This window comes from Zootoca vivipara, chromosome 1 (assembly GCF_963506605.1).
Source record: "Zootoca vivipara chromosome 1, rZooViv1.1, whole genome shotgun sequence".
Classification (NCBI taxonomy): domain Eukaryota; kingdom Metazoa; phylum Chordata; class Lepidosauria; order Squamata; family Lacertidae; genus Zootoca; species Zootoca vivipara.
Genome location: NC_083276.1, coordinates 90,401,241 through 90,425,010, shown reverse-complemented (window position 1 = coordinate 90,425,010; position 23,770 = coordinate 90,401,241). Strand labels below are relative to the sequence as shown.

Here is a 23,770-nt window from a genome sequence, read left to right as displayed (position 1 = left end):
TCTTCAAAGTACCACTCGAACGATAAACACAAGAGATGCTACTGTCTTCCAATGCCATACTATTTAAGTTAATCTAAGAACATTGTGGTCCTTTTCCTCCAGTGCATATAACTCCTTATTCTTTAAAAAGAACAAACCTATGGTTCAAGGGTGGTGATGGTGGAGTTCCTCTTGAGGCTTACAGCTACCTAGTTCCACAACAGTTCTGGGTCAGCAAGGGTAGCCTGCTTCCCAGATAAAAGATAGCCACCGTTTCCCCTGCAGTTCATATGGATTGCATAGCTTATTATTGCCTTTGAACTTGTTCTTGCAGAAGTATCCTATAATCATACCTACACAGCATTGAGCTCATAGGTGGAGGGCAGACCCTTCTTATTTGTCTCCTCGTAAGTGCAGGGTTGGATGGGGAGCTGTAGGCCCCCACATGTTGCTGTACTACAACTCCTGTCATCCCTGACTGTTGACCATGCTGGCAGAGGCTGATGGGAGTTGGTGTCCAACAACATCTGGAGGGCTACAGGTTCCCACTCTCTGCCCTCCTTGTACCATTCCAGACACTTGTTTCCCTCCTCCCCCTCCCAGCCAAGCTTATCTGTGGGCCAGCCCTTGAAAAGAGAAGGGTGGGGGAATAACAGATGGGGTGCAAAGAGAGTTGTGGGAGTGTGAGGAGATAACTGATATGCAGGAGGAGGAGGAAACAGAAGGTTATGAATTAGGATGCAGAGAGAAGAGAGTGAGTGCATGCTAGACATGGTGCACAGAGGAGGAATCTGAGCAGCATGGGTTGTAGATAGCCCTGCAATGGAGGTGGAGAGAGAGAAGAGGTGAATAGAGAATGGGTTGTAGTGTGTCACAAATAGGCCCAGTGCTGAGGGCCTTCTGGCGGTTCCCTCGCTGCAAGAAGCCAAGTTACAGGGAACCAGGCAGAGGGCCTTCTCGGTAGTGGCACCCACCCTGTGGAACTCCCTCCTACCAGATGTCAAAGAGAACAACTACCAGACTTTTAGAGGATACCCTCTACAGCCTTGTTTAGGGAAGCTTTTAATGTTTGATGGATTACTGTATTTTAATATTTTGTTGGAAGCCACCCAGAGTGGCTGGGGAAGCGCAGCCAGATGGGCGGGGTATAAATAATAAATTATTATATCTGTGTGTGGGAGAGGGTGGAGAGGTTGAAGAAGCAGTGGTGGTCAGCCACCCTGCAAGAAACACCCTCTACTCCTTTCATCCATGTTAACTCGGATGGGTGAATGAGGTTGGTATACATGGGCAGGAGGAATCTGGGAGACCCAAAGAGTCTTGCATTTCCCCTCCCCAAATATTTCAGGTGTTGGGGGCCAAAATGTGAAAGAGCATAGGGAAGGGTAGATTATCTGGAATGACTTGCATCTGTAATTGCTGAAAGAAACAACAGTTTTGTCCTCCACCAAGTGGTCTGTCAGCTTTTGGAGCTGTGTGTGGGTTTAAAATCCTTTCTTGGGTTGGGCAAGGTGCTTAGTTTATAAGAAAACAACTCTGCATGTGTAAGTGTTAGCGTGACACTACTCTCTCCAGCCTGTTTAGGAGGAGCTTCACCACAATTGCACTTCCTTTTGTATTTACAGTGGACCCTCCAGATACGAACTTAATTCATCCCAGGGGTCCATACTTACCCCGAAAAATCCATATCCAGAGGCGCTGCTTCTGTGCATGTGTGCATGTGTGGCGAAACCCGGAAGTATACACTTCCGGGTTTGTCGCGTTCGTAACTCTAAATTATGTAGGCTTTAGTGTCTGGTATGTTTAAGATTGCTGCCTTAGGGGTTTGTTGTGGCAGAAGTGCTTTCCCCCTCCATCTTACTTTTCCTGCAGGAACTGAAGGTGGTAGGGTAGAGACTATTCTTCTCATGAGCACATGAAACATATGGAGTTAGACCCAGGATTCATCTAGCCCAGTGGTTCTCAATTGGTGGTCTGCGGACCCCAGGGGGTCCATTTAAACCACCCGAGGGATCCATGGCACCATTCACCTAACAAATACTATCACAGAGATATCAAAATTTACAAATGTAGGGGGTCTGCATTAGCCAATTGGGAACCATCAATCTAGCCCATTATGGTCTATCCTGGAGGTTGGGAATCTGTGACCTCCAGATGTTAGTGAACTCCAACTCCCATCAGTCCTCATCAGCATGGCTTGCCGATCAGAAGGTCGGCAGTTTGAATCCCAGCGACGGGGTGAGCTACCGTTGCTCGGTCTCAGCTCCTGCCAACCTAGCAGTTCGAAAGCACATCAAAGTGCAAGTAGATAAATAGGTACTGCTACAGCGGGAAGGTAAACTGTGTTTCCGTGTGCTGCTCTGGTTCGCCAGAAGCGACTTTGTCATGCTGGCCACATGACCTGGAAGCTGTATGCCGGCTCCCTCGGCCAATAACACGAGATGAGCGCCGCAATCCCAGAGTCGGTCATGACTGGACCTAATAGTCAGGGGTCCCTTTACCTTTTTATAGTCCACCACCATCTGGATCTTTTGGCCACAAAGCATGTTTATCTCGCCAAACTGTGGCCTGTCATCTTATTGTAGAACATGCATCTTGACCATGATCGTGAGAATTTCCACTCAAAGCCCCCTTGATTTTTCAAATTTGGTTATATAGTATTATATGAGCCATAATTGCTGCAGTGTGGGACAAAGCCATGTTGAGTAAGCTGTGGGGCCGGAACTAGTGCATTTGATGATTTGAGACCTCTGAATGAATGTGTATCTTTGTGTTTCATGGAGAAGTCTGAAGGATGGAGGAAAGGCATGAGGTATGTTTACCCGAAACCCTTGGTGGGTTCAGGTGGTTCCAGCATTCCATGGCTCCTTGTTCCACATGATCTGTTTTAGTTGGGGAATATTTAATTATGTATCTTTGAGTGATATATTTGCTTGGTTATGTTCAAGTCAAGTTCTGGAATCTTTCATGAACCCTTTCTTGGCTCACAATCTGTCTCAAATATTGCCTTTTTTGTTACAGTAAACTTGATTAATTGTATTGTGATGTTAGTGTAAAAAAAGACATGTAGCAAAGGCAGCTAACAGTAATAAGCATTCTAAAACAAATTCCATTCTAGCTCATGTGGTAGAGATACTCTGGAAGAGTGATCATAGTAGGGAGACAGCTGGAAACGCCCACCTTTGAGTTGCGGTTTCAGCAGGGATTGGGAACCTATGGCCCTCCCCTCATCCCTATTCTATTAGCCATACTGACTGTAGCTAATGGGAGTTGGTTGTCCAAGAGACCTGGAGCGCCACAGATTCTCCATCCCTACTGTCAAGCATGTAAGCAAAGGTAATATGTTTTTATTTGCTATAAGTAATATTGGAACATAATCAATTTTTTAAAAATGTTACTTGTCATAGTCAACCCTTCCAGTTCCTACAGTCGTACCTTGGATACCAAACGCCTTGCGAGTCGAACGTTTTGGCTCCCGAACGCCGGAAACCCAGAAGTGAGTGTTCCATCAATTGGAAGCTGCACCTTGGTTTCCAAGCATTATGGAAGTCAAATGGACTTCTGGAATGGATTCCGTTGGACTTCCGAGTTACCACTGTGTTAGGCTTTTCAGTGTTTCTGTACCTTTGGTTGTCATACTGGTATTTTTCCTCAGATTGACAATATTATATTGAATTCATATGAATTTAATCTCTTTTATATAGTATACCCGGTGTCCCACTAGCATTTATAAGGTCTGATCTGTAATGGAGACATAGTTCGTAATGCGGTAGGACCATCATGCGTGAAAGAGGTCAGTGGAGGGAGGGATGGGGAATATAAGGAATGAGCTGTCCTTCCTGGGAAGGACATATATAGGATTACGATGATCTCTATAAGAGTAGCTAGCTTTCCAGTACAATCTTACACCTGTATAATCAGAAGTAAGTCCTGTTGCGTTCAGTGAGACTTACAGGTAAGTGAGCATTGCAGACTGTGTCTGTTGCAGCACAAAGAACAAAAGAATTTTATGACGACCTTTCAGGCAGGGATGAGGGGGCGGGACTGGACACCTACAGATGTTGTTGGACGTCAGCTCCCATCACCTTCTTCCAGAATGGCAAGAAGTCTGTGATGATGGGAACTGTAGTCCAGCAATATATGAAGAGCCACAGATTCCCCATTCTAGCTTTAAAGGCTAACAAATTATTGTGGGATGAAGTTTCTAAGAGAGGAGGCCTATTATTTATATTCATTGATTTATTACATTTTAAGCAGTTCGGGATAGTGTACATTGTGTTTTCCCCTCCCCGCCACTTTATCTTCACAACAGCTATCCTACGATAAGGATAAGTGTGTGCAATCCTATTCGTGTATGCTCAAATAAACTGCTGAGTTGGGGGGGGGGATGCTCCTAGGTAAGTGTTCATAGGACTGCAGTCTTAAGTGAGTGATTGGGCCAAGGGGATCCATAGAGCTAAATAGGAATTTAACCCAGTTTTCTCCAATTCAGGTCTGTCATGCCGTCCACTACATCATGACGGCTCCTACTTGTCCAATACATGAATCATAGAAGATGACACCCAAGCATGCTGCGGGTTGGGGTATCTGTTATACCAAGTGAGATTTAAAAATGAAAGCCTCTGACGGTTCTGTGCAAAACACACACATAGACAAGATAAGCATAGCTGACCGTTCCATGGCGATTGTGATTTTGCTGATAACAGCGCAGCTAGGAAGATTGTGTTAATACTTGTATGTAGTGGTTTAACCAGCTTACTGGCATGGGTTCTAATAGATGTACTTATTAATTCTAGATGTACTTTAAAAACTTTTGCTAAAATGGATAGTGAACAATAACTTATTTATTCTCATTCTAAGGTGGGAAACTATTCCTATTTTACAAGTGGAGAAGCTGAGGCTGCAATGCTGTGCCTGCTTCCGTGGAGTGCGGTGCTTCTGCTTTTGAATAAACACATATGCCAGGGCTGGGCTACATGGGACCCTCCATATGTTGTGGACTCCCAACCCTCATCAGCACCAGCCAGCATGGCTTCCAGGTCAATTTGCACAGGAGGTGCATGGCCAATGGTCAGGGATGACAGGGGTACAACAGCACCTGGCTGGTACTATGTTGGCTACTCCTGGTATATATGGTAATATTAATATGCAAGACGCGCAGAACATCTTGTCCAAAGCCATTCAGTAAGTCCATGGGTGTCATTTTGCCTACAGAATGCTACCTGAGGTGTGATTGGACCCTGGCCTGGTGCAGTCAGCCTCTCCCTAGCTGTATATCCCATTGAGGGTGAAAGGCAACATAGCGAACCTTCAAATTTGTACAGTATTTGAAATGAAATGTGGGAACACTGTGCACCAGCTCAAGGCCCTAGGGGTAGCACCCTGGTGTGTATAGTCTCCCTCTTCTAAATCTTTTACCCTGTCCATTGTTTTGTGCTACTTTTCAACAACGAAGGAAACTGTTGGTTCATTAAAGCATAAATTGAGCAGGCACTGAAACGCCTGGGTCTTTCTCCCAGGTAAGTGTGCATAGGAATTTGGCTGCAGTCCTGTGTACACTTAGCTGGAAGTAAGGCCCATTGAACTCAGCTCTACTTGTGCATAGATTGCTATGAGCTTGTAGTGTACATAAATATAGTGTAGTTCAGGTGAATGGTTTTAGAGCTGGGGCACAAAAAACAAGGCCTCTTTATACTCCAGGCTGCCTAAATAGGGCTTGACTGGGAACCACACAAAAACGATAAGAGGACAAGAACTCAGGCCACTGTAATAATAAGGTCCTTTTTGTGATACAAATGATTCATCAAAATCATTTGTACCTTATTCAAAGGATCTTATTATTACAGTGGCCTGAGTTCTTGTCCTCATCGTTTTTGTGTAAATAGGGCTTGAGACATAGATGAAATGGTTGAACATGAAAGCATGTAGCTCAAATGCAGTGGACCAAAATAGACCTTTTTTTTTTGCAAACTGACCAGTAATACAATTTGAAAATGTGAGACAGTGAAGCAAAATTAGAGCAGTGATGAGTAAGTAACCCAGAGCAAATGGAAACGATTGTATGGAACAATTCTGGCCTGACTGTAGTGGCTGCCAGTTAATTTCTGGGCCAAAGTGCGGCTGATGACCTGTAAAGCCTTACATGGGTCAGGACCTCATTGCCTTAAGGACCGCCTCTCCCCATATGAACTGACCCAGACCCTGTGCTTGTCATCCAAGGCCCTTCTCTGTGCCCCCCTTCCTCAAGCAGTTTAGAGGGTGACAACACAAGAATGGGCCTTTTCTGTGGTGGCTCCCTGTCTGTGGAACACTCTCCCTAGAGAGGCTCACCTGGCGCCATCATTACATGTCTTTAGGCGAAAACATTTCTCTTTACCCAGGCCTTTGGCCATTAAATAACCAATGGCCTGTTAAATGTGTGTGCGGCAGTGGGGCTGCTATTATGATTATTTTACTATTATGTGTAGTATTATGCTGTGCTTTCGGTTGCTGTTTTTTTGAAATTTGCTCTATAAATTATGTTCTTAACATGTCCAAGCAGCAGGGGTGTGCTGGGTGTGCTTGCCCTAGGCCTTGGAGGGCAAAGCTGGTCAAGGGGGGACTGCCAGGGTCTTGCTGGACTTACACTGGCATGCCAAGAACAAGCCAGTGGGCCTCAGACAAACTCTGCACAGGTTCTTAATGTTGAACACAGCCCTGAGATCTTTGGGTAGAGGGTGGTATATGAATTGAATGAATGAATGAATGAATGAATGAATGAATAAATAAATAAATAAATAAATAACAACAATAACAATTGTATGAAACAACATGCTTGTTTTTGGGGTTGATAGCAGATTTTTTTGGTATAGAAATATCAAAAAGATCAACATTTTAAATGGTTATCTAGATGGACAGAATAATCACCTGTTCAAAGGAAGGCTAGGTATATTTCAGCCCTTTGTCCATGCATTTAATGGTGAAGAATAGTAGCCTGGAGTCTTTCTCTCCTGTTCAGTGTTCCAGTCAGGTTCTTATGTGTTCATCTATCACACTGCTATCTAAGGGTCTGCTTCGTTGCCTAGCACTTTTACGGTGTTGGGGGGTATTTGTCTGTCTAGCAGACTAATATATGGACAGCCTGCAAAGCCATCTTTTAAACCTCTTAAATCTGCTGTTTACAAGGGAGTGATTGTCCAGTGGGGAGATTACCCAGAAAGTTGCTAACTAATTCTCATTTTTTAAAGTGGCAGAACCTTTGAGGCCTGCTTATAAGGCTTTGACAAATTTGTGATAACCACAGTGCGGCCAGAGCTTATTTTTGTTTGTGACATTACTTAACGTGTATGGAGTACCGGGACCTCTTCTTTTTTCTGCTGCCCAGGGTAGTACTGATGCCTAATATTTTAGTAGAAAAAGCACTGGGTACAACTTTTGAACAATTAAGTTAGCCGAGCCCAGCATGGATCTTAGTATTCTGTGTTATGATTGATCAATCTCTTTTTAAATTGTCATAAAGTATCACTGGTTATTTGCTCAAGTGTGCACAAATAATACAGAGTGGCTGGTTAAGTCTTAGGAAGCCAGGAAGCTTGCCTAGAAAATGCTTGAGCCGTTTAAGTCCTGGAGAAGTCAGTTTTGATAGCCCTGCCTAAAGGGTTCCCTGAACTCTTGAAGTAGTCTGCAGACATGTTTATAGGGATGTGTATCTCAAGCAAGTGTTGCACTTGTAGTAGAATCGTACCTTAGTTGGCAAACGCCTTGCGACTCGGAACGTGTTGGCTCCCATATGCCGCAAATCCGAAAGTGAGTGTTCCGGTTTGCAAACGTTCTTTGGAACCCGAACGTCTGACATGGCTTCCACGACTTCTGATTGGCAGCAGGCGCTTCCTGCAGCCAATCGGAAGCTGCGTCTTGGTTTTGAACATTTTGGAAGTTGAATGGACTTCCAGAACGGATTCTGTTTGACTTCCGAGGTACCACTGTATTGGATTAGCTGATGTAGACTTCAAATTGGGAATAAGGGCAGCCCTTCGAGGAGCATGTATAGACCATCTCAAGAATCATGGGTTCACCAACCCTGCAATAAACGACGGCAAATCAGAGACAGAGTAACAAGAACAAAACCCAAAACTATGTGACTTGTGATCTCAAGTTTAGCAATTCATATGAAGCAATATGAATTAGAACCAGACAAATAACTTGGCCTCCCCGCCCCCCTACAGAAAAGTCTATTGCAATTAAAACAATATTTCTCCATTTTCCATTGGCCCCTATTGTTCTCTCCTCAGCTCCACTACTTCCTGACCTGCAGAAGAGAGGCATGTTGAAGTTGGGCACCTGTGTGCAATGTAAAATGGTACAGATCCCACCCATAAACTTCAGACACATGTCCAGGTTTTTCTTCCCAGCCATTTGATTTAAGCAAGAGACTGTGTGCTCCAGTGGGCAGAGTTCAGGACACAGGAGTCAGGTTCCAGTATCTGACAAAGAGCCTGTCTATCAACTTTGCCTTCCCACTAATGTTGGCATCTGACCAGTCAGATAATAGCCATATGTAGTTTTAATAACAAAACAGAGAAAGTTATGATAACTCATGGCGAACTCTTAAGCCAGTGTTTCTCAAACTTGGGTCCTTTGTTGTTGTTGGACTACAACTCCCATCATCCTAGCTAGCAGGACCAGTGGTCAGGGATGAAGGGAGTTGTGTTCCAAGGACCCAAGTTTGAGGAACATGTCCTAAGCATTTGTGGCATATATTATTGCCACAGTCCATTAAAAAAAAAAGACTCAGGCAGCTAACCAGGATTTCACAGATTTTGGTTGTGAACTCTTCCAAAGCAAAGTGCAATAATAGGGACAAGCCCCATGTCTCTTCTCCCAAGCTCCAAGTTGGGGAAATGGGTTCATCCCTGTCATGTTCATTGTCACACTCACCAGGCAGGGCAAGGATGCTTCTGACAGAGTCTATAGCAAACCAATTTGCAGACTCTCCATCCCTAGCACAGACTGCAACCAAGTATGCAGACAAGACATTCCTGACTTCATGGAAAATTTAACAACATCTGATGGAAGCCAACTAACAACACTTGATGGGCCAGCTGGCTAGCATTGAAATCCTGCTTCCTGCTGTTGCAGCAGGAACAACAACTGGTTACATCATGGAACTGTCATGAAGACCACAAAGAATGTTGCAAACCTAGCTGGCAGAATTCAAGTTTTGTCTGAACTTGGTAACAGGAAGTTCAATACACTGTACAAAAAATAATCTGTAACGGGGATGGCCAACTTTTTCCGGCATAAGTGCCACATTCAGTCTTAGCCAACCCTCCGGGAGCTACTTGGTGGATGTGGCCAAAAGCAGGTGTGGCCACTTCACATTCATGCCAATCAGTTAGGAAGGTGGGCTACTTGCCCCCTCTCTCCATCCCAATTTGCAGGAATGAGGCCATTTGCAGTCCTATTAGGGTGGTAGGTTGAGAGGTTTGAACCTCTCTGCCTACCCCAGCACCATGCCGACTTTTTAAATTCTATTTTTGCTGCCACTGCCCAAAATTTGTGGGGTTACCAATTTTGCTTAAGGCACACCCCACTCACTCCCAGCACACCCCCACCCCCACACACCAGCATGTGTGTGCTCACCCCAGATGGCGATAGGAGACACTATATCCCTGGGAGAGGGCAAGCCTTCTTCTTCTTCTTGGAAAATAAATTATTTGTACCTTAATGCTATGCAGAGAGTTTAAAAACTGCCTCTTGCTACAAAGCATTTGCATTTTAAATAGATATCAAATGTCACAATTGTTCCTCTGCAACATTCTCCACTTTAATTATAGCGGAGTACTGCAGTTATTTTGGCAGATTATGAAACAAGCCCAAACAAAGTGAATTAAGTAGAACCTCAGGTGGGTCTTCAAATGTATGCCTTGCCTGCTATGATTACTTCTTTATTTTTCTTTAAAACTCAGAAGTTTCAAGGAAAGCTTGGTCCATAAGCTTTGTTTTCTAGAAAGCTTCCCAAGACAGATCTGTGGCCTTCCAAATAACACATCTGGACAACTCTGCTTTTCTGCTCAACAAAGCCATTTCATTGATGTTTCCCATAGGTATTTTCTCTTCCCATAAACTCAACACAACATCTTTGCCCTTGTTTACAGTCTGACACAGTAGCACACTCACGTGTAACACTAAACTATGCTTTAGCACTATGTGCACAAGTTAGAACTACCAGGGCAGTCTCGAGCAGGTCGTGCGCCCTGGTGCTGAGGGGCGGAGATCACTCTGGCGCCCCCGCAGGGCGCAGCAGCGGGCCACCGGTGGTCTACCTAGAGCCGGCCCTGAGAACTACCTCAAATGAAGGCTTAGTCTTGTGCACTCTCTCATCCCTGCCACTGCTCAGCCAGGAAGATTTCACCAGCAATAATTTCAATTTTCAAATAATATCAGCTTGTCACTGTTGTAAGAACCAGAGATTGTGGCCTAAAATAAAATAAACCAACCAACTTCATAAACCATGGTTTGAAGTTGGCTTCTTTCAAATGTAACAACTCTGGTAGATCAGACTAAAGGCCCATCTAATACAGCATCCTTTTCCACAGTGGTAAACCTATGGGGGCCCCACAAGCAGGACATGAGTGCAACATAATGCCCTCCCATCAGATGTCAAGGAAATAAAAAACTATCTGATTTTCAGAAGACATCTGAAGGCAGCCCTGTTTAGGGAAGTTTTTTATGTTGTTTGGTTTGTTGTGCTTTTAATTCTGTTGGGAGCTGTCCAGAGTGGCTGGGGAAACCTAGCCAGATGGGCAGGGTATAAATAAAAAATTATTATCATTACAGTGGTACCTGTGTGGTTAAGAACTTAATTCGTTCTAGAGGTCTGTTCTTAACCTGAAACTGTTCTTAACCTGAGGTACCACTTTAGCTAATGGGGCCTCCTGCTGCCGCCAGAGCATGATTTCTGTTCTCATCCTGAAGCAAAGTTCTTAACCTGAGGTGCTATTTCTGGGTTAGCGGAGTCTGTAACCTGAAGTGTCTGTAACCCGAGGTACCACTGTATGTTCAATCCCTAATCCTGTGGTTAGTCTCAACAATGGTTTGTTGAAATAGCCTAGCTTCATAATCCATTGTTTCTAGTTTGCCTTATTTTAACAAAAGCATAGTTACGGTTAGCCACAGTTTGTCAGTTTGGATATAAGAATTTGCAGTTAATCTAAAAGAGAAGCTAAGTCTTCCAGTCTCTTCCTCATGGTCACACCAGAGGAGGGGATCAGGGAGAACGCATGAGCTTGAGGCTCCCACAGGCCCATTCCCACCCCATGGTTTTCAAGCCTACAACTATGCATTATAAATGCAGAATTTTACAACCCGTGTGGATTTATTCAGCTAAGCAAATCTTCATAAGGAAGATGCATGGCTTTTAGCAACATAATTGAATTTTTACAAAATAAGAAAATTCCTTCAGTAGCACCTTAAAGACCAACTAAGTTTATATTTTGGTATGAGCTTTCGTGTGCATGCACACTTCTTCAGATACACAATTTTTACAAAATTTTTACAGAATTTTTACAAAATGAGACCTATTGGAGGAGCATACCTTATGCACAAGGAGTGAGTGACTTGAAATAGCTCCATGCATGGTAATTACTTCCTAGTTGCTAGTGTCACATCTGCAGTAGTGCCTAAATCTGTAACATATATCCGACACCTAATTATCTGCACCATAGATTAGCATGAACAAGTGGAACTAAGTATTACCATGCTGCAAACGATATTGGGTGGAGCTCAGCAGAGACAAATTGTCATAGTTCACATTGCCACCCCCACCCCAAAAAGGCTGTATGTGTGAAAATTAGTTTTTAATTTAAGCCACAACTTCGTCTTGAATTATTTGATGTGGTACTAAAATAATAAAGTAGCTGAGAACAAGGAAAGCAGAGTTTCCCTCATTATTCAGTAACCATAGCCTATCCCCACATATGTAGAAAACAAGAGGCAATCCGGAGCTCCTGTATCTCTGGGTTGTCGTTTTTTAGAAACTAAACAACGCCTGGAAAATCCAGAGCAACCATCTTCTCAAAACACACAGAGAGAAAACCAAGGTTGCAGCCTGGAAATTCCCAGAGAGGCTTGAGATAGCAATGGCACCTGGCAGTTTTTCAAAACAATCCTCCGAGGGCTGCTGGAAGATCACATTTTGCAGAGTATATGAGCAATATCCAAGCAAGCCATGCTCAGATTAGGTCTACTGAAATCGGCAGGCTTACTCCAAAGCATGACTTACTTGCATATCAATTAATATTTAAAGAAGGAGAAAAAGTGGCCAGAGAAATCAACTAACAATAATGCTGCCATTCAGAGAATGTCTTTTGATCCGATGGCAGGCCTACTGTTAGCATATTTCTCCCATTTTACATTTTGCTTTGTTATACTCTGTGTAGTTCCTCGTGCATCATCTCTTTGCTAAGAATTTGTTTTTTAAAGCAGCAAAGTTCCACTGAATAAAGAGGAGACCTGATGGAAACTGCAGACAACAGGGGGCCTGGGAGTTGGGAGTGCGGCAACAACCGTAGGGCCGCAGGTTCTCCACCCTTGTCCTACAATGTTCCTTCCAGAGGGGGGAGCTGTGTTGGTTGGCCTGCTGTTGGCAAAACAGCAAGTGGGGCCTCTTAAGGCTGGTATGGTGGTTCCCAGTTGGCCATCCACAGACCCCAGGGTGTACCATTCGCACAACTAAAACTACCATAGAGATAACAACAATTTCAAAAGTAGGGGGTCCATAGCTTGGCTTTTACAAAACAGGGGGCCCAAAGTACTTGGCTAATTAGGAACTACTGGGCTAGTATATTCATTGTTGCGTAAGCTTTTGCCAGCACACTTCATCAAATACATGAAGTGGCCATATAAGTGGGCAGATGTACAAGAAAATGGGTTGTTGGTTGTGGGGCACGTGTTTTATACCGAGTGAGGTTTGAAAAACATTGAGTGCTGCTGATTTCAATGGGGTGGTTGTTTACTACAGTGGTACCTCTACTTACAAATGTTTCTACTTACGAATGGAGCTCCGTCCGCCATCTTGGATGTGGTTTAGATTTTTTCTACTTACGAATTTTTAGATAGGGTTGCTTCTACTTACAATTTTTTTCTCCCAATGCATTCCTATGGGATTCGACTTACAATTTTTTTCGACTTACAAATGTGCGTTCGGTACACATTAAATTCGTAAGTAGAGGTACCACTGTATATGTATATATTTCATGATTTTATTATAACCCACCCTGGAAAAGCTTTTCCAGGGAATGGCAGGGTAGAAAATACTTTTTTTAAAAAAGAAAAGAAAAAAAGGCCAGGAATGCAAGAGGAGCAGGTGTGCTCACAGTATCATGTGGAACCCTGTGTGCCTCCAATAAAATGGGGTTTTATTTATTTATATGTTATCCCACCGCACCCTCACAAAAGTGTGCCACAATAAATTTATTGAGTCTTGAAGGTACTGCAAGGCACTCTGTTTTTAAGGGATTACTGCATGTCAAGAAGTATTCTCCACCCAGCTCTGTAACCAGCCAAATTCATGCACGAGTGGAGCGGGTTTTCCACCCATTTACTGCGCCACAGTAAAAACAACAAAGACTCCTGTGGTACCTTGTGGTGCCACAGTACTCTGGCTGTTAATAATAGTCCATCTGACTTAGGGCTCAAATCGCAGTCTTAAAGTGCAAGTTATTTCAGAGAAAAGTGTTGAGTAGGAAGGTCTGTGCTTCCAATCCTTTCCAATTTTTGGCAGTCAAATGTTTTTGGGTATTGAAGCTCTTGGCAAACCTGGTTTGATCCTATTCTCTATGAAGTTTGACATTCTAAATAGAAGAGCCTGCCAACCAACCTTGATGCTTGTTTTATCTAAGGTCACAGCTGGGGAAAGGACTTTTGCATGTGCATGCTGAGTTCTTTTTTTTTCTTTTTTTTGGCGTGGTTTGATGCTTTCCCTGCTATTCTCTATGCTTTGGTCCACAAAGCCTATGCACTAAGCAGCTAATTATACCTTCATCAGTGCTGCCCTTGGGGCTATTAAGTGTGCACTACAGTCCTTGAACTTCTGGTCTTTCTTGTTTGCTTATCGGATTTTTTGGGGGGGATGACAATAATGTATTGATTATTAATATCCTTCCTTACTTGCATTAGCAAGTTTCTTCACTTAGCAGAGTGCATTCCCCCTTTAAAGATAAAGGTAAAGGGACCCCTGACCATTAGGTCCAGTCGTGACCAACTCTGGGGTTGCGGCGCTCATCTCGCGTTATTGGCCGAGGGAGCCGGCGTACAGCTTCCAGGTCATGTGGCCAGCATGAGAAAGCCGCTTCTGGCAAACCAGAGCAGCACACGGAAACGCCGTTTACCTTCCCGCCGGAGCAGTGGCTATTTATCTACTTACACTTTGACGTGCTTTCGAACTGCTAGGTTGGCAGGAGCTGGGACCCAGCAACAGAAGCTCACCACGTCGCGGGGATTCAAACCGCTGACCTTCTGATCAGGAAGCCCTAGGCTCTGTTGTATTTGACTGCTCCCAGTGGGTTACATCCCGCATCTTCCCCCAAAGAATCCTGGGAACTGTAGTATTTTTAAAGGCTGAGTTGTTAGGAGATCCCTATTGCCCTCATAGAGCTACAATTTCTGGAGTGTTTGAATAATCAGTTGCTCTGGGAATTGCAGCTCTGTGAGGGGAATAGGGCTCTCTGTAGAACTCCTAGCATGATTAACAAATGATAGTTCTCAGGATACTCTTTTTTGGGATGGTGTGTGTATGTGAAGCCATGACTATTTAACGTGGTATAATAATGCTTTAAATAAATACTTTAGCTGCAGCTTTTTGGGTGCTCTTTATCATATGTTTTTTATTTGCTTCATATGGAATGTCATAAAGTTCAGAGCCTTGACAAAATGGGGCTAATTCTCCATTGATTCCCAGCCCTCATAATGCATATGTAGAAAATTTAATAGGAGGCAGAACTCTTCCTGTCCTATGGGCAAAAAATCTTAAGGTGACTCAGGATTGAAATGTGTGTGTGTGTGTGTGTGTGTGTGTGTGTGTGTGTGTGTGTACGCATAATCTAGAGTATTTTAGTTCCTTTTCAAGAAATTCTAGGCTGTGTACTACGGAGCACATCTCTGGGGTCACCTCTGCAACAAGATGGATGTGGTGCAAATTTATTGCAGCCCAGCAAGCTATAAACACTTGGGACAACTGCTTCCTCATGTGGCCAGCTGCAGCAGTTCCCTCAGTGTGCAGCTTGGCATGTAGAAAGGCCTGACATTAATACTTCTGTGTTTTATGAATTTGGTGGGATCAGTTTGGTGGGCGGTTGCACTCTGGCTCCTTGCCAGCATTCCTTGTACTGGTAGATATGAACTTGAATTTGGGGTGGGATTCAACAAAGTTGTTATGTGCATAGAACAAGATTTGCTCTTATACTTCTCCTGTTCCTGTGTGCCCCCTAAATCTGATCTGGAGAGGTGGATTGCCCCACAGACCATGTTTAGGAGGGTGTGCAGGTGGAAGGAGGAAAGCCTTATTGCACAGGTGGGCCTTACCCCTTCCTCTGCATACCCCACTTGGTGCTAAGTTGAATTCCACTCCAGATATTTGCATTTTTGTTAAACTTTAGGTTTTGATTATGCCTGGTGTCAGATCAGTATAATTTCAAACCACTTGGCATATATTGTTTCTGGTTGTTGTTGTTTTTGAGAACTTCCCTTTGAAAAGATATGGCTTTCTGTCTCCCTCATTTAATGGTAGCCTAGTTAAATTAAATTGGATTCCAAGTCTGTTAAACCTACAAATAAAAACTTTGAAAAGAGAATCAACATACTGGCCTCATTCACATGTAAAACTAAAACCATAGTTGAGAACAAGCCATGGCTTGACTCTGCTCTTGTTCTCCAAGGTTGCCATGAGAAGCCGTTCAGAAGCTTTCACTTCCTTTTAGGTTAACTGCAGTTTTGCCTTCATTTCTGAACCTAGACAAACTGAGTTTAATTTTGACTTTGGTGTGTTGAAACAAGCCTACTTCAAACTATAGTTCCAAAAGCCAGCTAGCTTGTTTCAACTCACCATGGTTAAGATTAAGCACAGTTTAGTGTGTCATCCAAACCCTGAACTATGGTTAATCTAAAATTGAAGCAGAAATTTCCAGTTTTCTCCTCAAGACTACCACTGGAGGTAATGTCAATCATAAGCCAAAGTAAGTTTGAATAAGATTTCATCTTAATTGCCCAAGCTCTATCATTTGCTCACTTCTTCCCTTCAAAAAGAATGCAAAAAGCGCCCTTCCTTCAAATAACCAGCAACAATACTAGGGTGATCTAGATATCCCCTTATCATCCTGTCTCTCTACAACTCTCCACGCCCCATGAATCATTTTTGGAGATCGTGCTGCTACTGACAATTAAAGGTCCAGTTTTGGAGGAAGGAACCTAATTGCAAGGGGTGGTTAACCCCCAGCTTGGAGGCCTGATCCAACCTAACAGCTCCCCAAGACCCCACCAATTGGTCTGCGTGAAGCCACTACCTTGCTGAAGATAAGCACATCTGGGTGTCCCCAGTGCCTAGATGGGTAACTGCTGGGAACCACTGCCTTGGATTCTGCGGTGGAAGAAAGCCAGGATATAAATGGAATAAAATAATTGCAATAAAGAAATTAAAAGAATGAAAGAAAATGGACACAATCCTGGGGTGGGTGGAGAGGTTCAACCTCCTGGCCCAGCACTGATGGGGATCCAGATTGCTCCCTCTCCAGTCATGAGATTTATTAATTGATGATCAGGGAACAGAGAGGGATCCTTTGAGTGTCATGTGAGAATGTGGGTGGTCATGTCCACTTTTGACAGCCCCTAGAGAGTTGGCGAAGGTTTTTTGCTATTGGGCCAAAAAATAGTTAGCTACCCCTGCTCTATGTAGAAAAGGAAGAAGCATGGAACCCCACCCCACCGAGCAATAAAACTAGCATGCTTTGTTAGATTTCTCTTCCTCTCGAAAATAGTATGGCACCTTGCCATAATATTTAAGGCAGTCATTTATCCCTACCTTTCCCACCCCCACCCCTTTCTTTCTTGGAGCTGTTGTCTCTTGAAAAGTTCAGACTTAATGTACCCCTGCAAAGAGTGCCCAGATACAAAAGCTATTGTGTAAACAGAATAGGCGAAAGGAAATAATTGAAGCAGTAAGGCCATTGGCCTAATGAGCTCAATACAAGGGTTGTACTCCAGTCCGGTCCTAAACAATGAGAGATTCTAGTTGAGCCTCCTTTGGCTAGAGTCAGTGAAACGGTCCCAAGCAGCCTTACTTGGAGAGCTCTTCAAAGAGCTCTTATTAATCAAGGATGCTGTAGGCCTAGATGTCCACAGTCAGGCTTTAAAGGACAAAATGCAGAACAGTACCCGTTATTGTCCCCCAGCTCCTGCCCCTGCTTCTTGGGGGAATCTTTGCAGAACTGTTGCATAACCCATTGGCAGAGAGTTATTGCCGACTCTTGAAAATCTGACCATATCTGATTGGTAAGGGGTAGCCAACATGGTGGATTTCTGGCTCCCATCAGCCCCAGAAAGCTTAGCAAATGGGAAGGAATTACGTAGTCCAGCAACATCTGCAGGGCACAATGTTGACAACCCCTGGGATATAGCATTTATCTGCATCAGGTCAGCATTCCCCCCACTGGCAAGCATTCTCTGCTTCAAGAGGTTCCTCTGTTATAGGTTGTGCCACAGCCACTTAAAGCCTACTCCTGTAATAGACTGTACCGTAATTCTTACGGTACTTTCCCCAGTTTGAATTCTCAGGAGGACAAAAACTGCTGTGTTTGGCTAACAAATCACTGGATTCATGCAGCCTCCAGCTAATACGGTACGAAGTCATAAAGGGATGGGGAGGGTGGGGAACCCAGCCCAGTTGCTCTCCAGATGCAGTGGATATAGATATTAGGGTGGTTTTGTCACATTGGCCAAACCATCCTGAATATACATGAACTTCTTGTGAGAAATGAAGGGATAGCTCCCGGGGCTCCAGGTAGTTGGATGTTGTAATACACAGGAAAGCTTCATAATGTAAGGTGCAGGCCAAAATTAGCGGTTAAGATATTTGAAGTCCAGCTGTTGAAAGTAGGCTTCGATATGCTCTTCTTGTTTATTTATAGTTGTGCAATTTACTGTTGTCTTTTTAAAACAACAACAGTTTTTTATTGGTTTTATAGGCATTACAAAAGCACTGCCATTTGGCAGTGAAACGTCTTCAAAAGCAACTAAAATAATTATAGGTACTTTAAACTCAGTAAATAATAATAGTCAGGCATGCCATGTAAAGTCCATAAAGTACGGCCCAGAGTAAAATACATAAGTGCTGACTTAAGCCAATATGATACTAACAAAATGATTCTCTTTCTGTTAAAAGTAATAGGGTGGCCCTCTCAGTATACCTAATATAGCACAAAATCAACAAAGGGATCCTCTATAAAAGTCTATATCATCCACATCTATTGATTTCCCGGCATCTGGCATCGCACATGCTCTTTCACATTAGTTTATGTCACCAAATCATATCACATACTAATAAATTTGTCTTCTGTGCTTTGACCTCCTATGACTCACATTTTTTAATGTTTGTTCTTCCATTATTGCTGTTTCCCAAACCATCTGTACCAGTAGGTAAGATCAGCATTTGAAGGATCCTTCCAGAAATGTGCCATAGCTGATCTTGCAGCCTGCAATAAATGACTACTTAAGTCAGTATTGTGCAGATTCCTGCCTCTCTCAATAGTGTGTGTGTGTGTGTGTGTGTATTTATGGTTGGCAGAGGATTTTGTCTATGGAAGGGGTGGGGAATCTGTGTCTTCTCCATATGATATTCGACTCCAGCTCCCATCGTTCTTAACCATTGAACCTGCTGCCTAGGGCTGATAGGACTTGGAGTTTAACAGCAGCTGGAGGACAAGAAGTTATCCAACCCCGACCCATAGTGTTGATATCTGGATAAGGGTGGCTGCGTTGAACTTTAAAGTTTTATCTAAGCCTGCTGTACAACCTTAATACAGTGAGTGGCTCTGGCTGGGGCTGATGGGAGTTGTAGTCCAGATTTTCTGGAGGGCACCGTGTTAGGGATGGTTGGCCTAATGGCTGTGTTATGAGCCTCATTTTTTTCTAATAAGAAAGCCCTTTACCCTTCAAGTTACATTTCCCGAACTCTTATAACCCACAAGTAACATCTGCATCATCCCAGTGTGGAATACTGATACACTCACCCCAGCGGCGTAGCTAGCTGCCTGGCTGCCCGGGGCGGCAAACCCGAAGGCACCCCGCTGGGGGGCGGGGTGTCCGTTGCGTGCATGCGTCATGCGTCACGACGCATGCGTGCACAGGAGGCATATGATGCGGCGCCGTGGCAAACTCCGCGAGCAAGCCGCGGAGTGAGGCAGTCTCGCTTGCATCGGGGCTTCGACTCGATGGCGGCCGTGGCCATCGGCGGTGGTCAGCCCCTCCCAGCCTGCTGCCCAAGGCGGCGCGCCTCCGCCCCCCCAATTACTACGCCACTGACTCACCCACCACCACTTTGATATTTTTGCCCACTTGCTCTGGGACTTTGTGTCTTAGGATTCAGCGAGGGACGTTTGTGCACAGTCGGTATTATTTAAAGAAACAGTCTTTCTAGTGAGCTTACTGTTTATGGAGAAGGGTATACATGATCTTTAAGTCAAGCCTTCCTGAACCTGGTGCATTCCAGATACTTTGGACTGCAGCTCCCATCAGCTCTAGCCAGCATGGTCGGGGATGACAAGAGGTGTAGTCCAACACATTTGAAACTCACCAGGGCAGGGAAGGCTGTTTTGAATAGACAACATGCAGGCCCTGGCTGCTGGAGGAGTTTTGTCATTTCACTGACGGTGGGGGCCCTATATATACATATATATATATAAAAAAGGAAAAGGGAACTGCAGCAATGATGACCTAGAAATACAGTCTGTGAGGAAAGAGACTTCGCTGACACTCTGCTCTTCAGATAAAAGTCAATTAGGATATAGTATTGTACTGTATTGTTTTTGTACTGGATGATGCCTGTAGGTTTGCCCTGATTGTTTACTTGGCAAGAGATGTGCTTTACAGCTGTCTGATTAACACCCACCCACCCGCCGGCCGCCTTTCTCTTTTGAACTGAGCTTGACCTGTTTTCCTTCAAGTATGCCCTACTTTCTATACATCCAGCAGCTTCAGATGTTATCATTAGGCAGCTTATTTTTTCTTTACGTTAAAAGGCACCTGCAAATAATAGTTTTTAGGATGGAGACTTCTTTTCTTTTCTTTTTAAACCATGCAAGTGGTACATTTGTAGCCGCATAAGCAGGGCCACATGGGAGACTGAGGTTGAAGAGCTGTGGGGGTTGTGGTGGTGAAGCGAGGAGTGTGTGTGTGCCAGAATTAATGGAGGGTGTGTGTGTGTGTGTGTGTGTGTGTGTGTGTGTGTGTGTGTGTGTGTGTGTACTGTATTGGAATATGTGTGAGCAAAGATTCATTTCATTATGAAGGGGGAAGGGAACATAGAGCCTGCAGCTGCTGGTAAAGTGATACAGAAGAGTTGGCATTGGGGGGGGGGGGAGAACCTCCAGCATGTGCTTCCTCTGCTTCTCTTTAAAAGTCCTGTTTGAAAACACAGGAGTTTTTGAAGACACTGATACTTAGAGGAGGCACTGCATTTCTGTGTTTGGGGCAGAAGAGGAATGAAGTGCTCTGCCTCACTTCAACCAGCCTCTTCACTTGCTTGCATGGAATTCCTTTTCCCTATATATACCTGCTGGGCCGATGCTTGGATACAAGGCTGCGTTAGAAACAGATGAATAATGATAATAATAGCAATGCTTATACAGTAATTTATAATAATATATCAATTCCCTGCCATTCACCCTAAGGTCCCAGGGCAGTTCACAGAATAAAATACAGGATAAAAGCAAGTAAATAAACAAAACAGCAAAACAATAACCACCCCTTCCCACAGACACATTTTAAAGGCCCGGTTGAAGAGGAACATTTTTGCCTGGCACCTAAAATATATATAATGAACCTCCACCTGGCATCAGTGGAGACCTTGCAGATACCAGATTTCTTAGGACACTTTGGCAACATGCATGGCCACTATCTTTGGTAGCAGTTTTAAGGCTGCAGTTGTATACACCAAGGAGAGGGAACCTCTGCCCCCTGTCATTGTTGGACTCCATCTCCCATCATCCCTGGTTGCTGGCCATGCTGGCTGGAGCTGAAGGGACTTAAGATTCCAACAGCATCTGCAGGAACACAGGTTCCCCATTCCTGGTATACATACTAACCTGGGAATAAGTCCCATTGAAATCTGCGGGGTACACTTCTGAGTAACCCTGTACAAGGCTGCACAGTTAGTACATTCAAACATAGAGGTTATGTTGTGGTAATTCTTACATGAATACTTTTATTGGAGTGCGGAGGCCAGGATATGGGTAGCATTCTGGAGGAGTGCATGTTGAAACTCCTGACAGTGCGGTATATTTCTCAAAGTAGCTGCTAAAACATGAAGCTGGCTTCAGGGAGTCATCCAGACTTGCTTTCTCATCCAGACTTGCCCTGTGCTATCGCCAATATGCAAAACCTTGCTGTCACTTGCTCTGTGTGTCTGATGCGCGCACAGACAGAACAGAAGGCGACTGCTTCAGTGGTTCTTTCTCAAGTGTTTTTTCTCTTTCTTTTGGTCATATCTGATTTCAGCAGACAGGTCCCATGGCAAAGTATCCGTCTCTCCATACAATTGACAGCCAGAAATCCATAGTATTATAATTTGTTGACTGCATTTTTGTTGTTGAACAAAATGTGGGTTTCTTTTTTTGTTTCTCTGTGTATTTTTTCCCCTTAGCAGTTGATGCCCTGTATAACAGGATTAGCTCCTTTTTCTTCTTTCGGGGCAGGCTGCAGTGCTATGTAAGACATGAGAATAGTTGCAAGGGAGGGAACAGATAGATAAATTACTACTTTCTTAAAAAACAAGAACGAAAATATGGCAGCTTTAAGCATCTCAGCTGGGACTTTATGCTGTTTGGCTATTTGCTTTCTTCCCAGTTTGCCTCTAACTTTTCCTCTTTTAAAATTTTCTTTCAGGATGGATTGCTGAACAGAGAAGCATCATAGACCTGGTCATACAGCACGGCTGGTCCGCTCCCAGCTTTATTTATCTATTACTAGTTATTTTGAATTGAACTTTTAATAACCTGCCAGCTGCTCTTCAGACACACATGGTGCATTGTTGCCATTCCCAGAATCACGTCTTTGAAATCCAGGCCCTTGGTAACCTCCTTCGAACAAAGAGGCGACCTAGAGGAGACATCTATAGCAGGACTTTTCAAACCTGCTGCCCTCTAGCTTCTCCGCTGACTGTGCTGTTTTCCTAGCACAACATGGAGCCCACCATGGAGGGTTGCTTGGTCCAGGTTCTGCAGAAGGATGTTGGGAAGAGACTTCAGGTTGGCCAAGAACTGATAGACTATTTCTCAGATAAACAGAAATCTGCCGATCTGGAACATGATCAGACCATGCTGGATAAAATGGTTGATGGCCTTGCTACCTCGTGGGTAAATTCCAGCAATTATAAGGTAAGACTGACGTGCAGAGATGGGATTGCTAAGGTCAAACGTTGCTTCAACTCTGGCTGGTTCGTTCGCGCAGGCTTCTGTCAGCAGTTATGGAACAGAGACCTCACTCTTCACTTTATAGCTCGCAAATCCTCTTGATCCCGTGCATTTCTTGGTGATCTGTAGCCGATGTAACAGCAAGTTTGTGATTTTGTGGCGTTTCGTTTCTGGAAATGTATACAACCCACACTGCAAAACTCAAAATATGTAAATTAAAAAGAAAAATACCCCCCACTTTTTTACTGATGGAAATAAAAACAGGATCTTCATTACTGGGTTGGATCAAGGTCCTTGATTGTAATGATGAATATATGCTGGATTTTCAAGCTCCTTTAGAGATACCCTGTTGCAACAAACAGCAATACTGTTAGGAAAGTGGACTTGGGAAGAGCTTGTGCATAAGGACAGAATTTCATAATGCAGGAAATACAGGAACATGTGTCACTCTCTCACCCCACCCTCCTCCATAATGTGCAGAATAACTTGCCACGGTCCTTTTCCTGGTGTTATTACATGGTGGGGTTTTTAGACACTGCTTTAATTGTGCTACACATTATGGAAGGGCCAGCTATTTTTAGTGGCAGCTTGGTATAATCGTCCTAACCCAGCATTTGCCAGGTGTTTTGGATTACAATTCCTATCAGTTATGTTGACTAGGGATGATGGGAGTTGTAGTCCAACACATCTGGAGGGCACCAGGTTGGCAAAGAGTATTCTACCCTAATCAGCATTCTTCAAGGCCTTCTACAGGTCTTTCCCATCCCTACTGCAGTTTATTTTAACTGGAGATACTGGGGCTTAGACCCAAGACTTTCTGCCTTCAAACCTTTCTGCCTTCCACCACTGAGCTATCACCCCATTTAATGTTGACTAAATACTTGAGTGTCAGTTTGTATTATGGCATTTGATATATTGTCTGAAATAGTTTCACTGGCAGGAGCCGCGGCCTGACTTCTGCACATCAGCTGTACAGTCCCAGGTCAAATGGGGTTCTAGATTGCATTTGTCTGCATTTCATGTTTAAGCCAGCCTTGCCCACGTTGGTGCCCTCTAAATGTTGTTGGATCCTAACTCTCTTCAGCTTCTGCCAGTATGGTCAGTGGTCAAGGAATAATGGAAGTTGTAGTCTA

General features: G+C 43.9%; 1 protein-coding gene across 3 annotated transcripts in view; it reads left to right on the top strand.

Annotated features, from left to right (window-relative positions):
• The window catches only part of CLASP1 (cytoplasmic linker associated protein 1), a 169,945-nt gene that overhangs the window by 1,721 nt on the left and 144,454 nt on the right, over nucleotides 1–23,770 (top strand). For all 3 annotated transcript variants that reach the window (XM_060278738.1, XM_035128785.2, XM_035128806.2), the window contains exon 2: nucleotides 22,111–22,601. In XM_060278738.1, coding sequence (XP_060134721.1) covers nucleotides 22,407–22,601 — 195 coding nt within the window. In that variant the 5' untranslated portion in view covers nucleotides 22,111–22,406. The remainder of the gene's footprint in view (nucleotides 1–22,110; nucleotides 22,602–23,770) is intronic.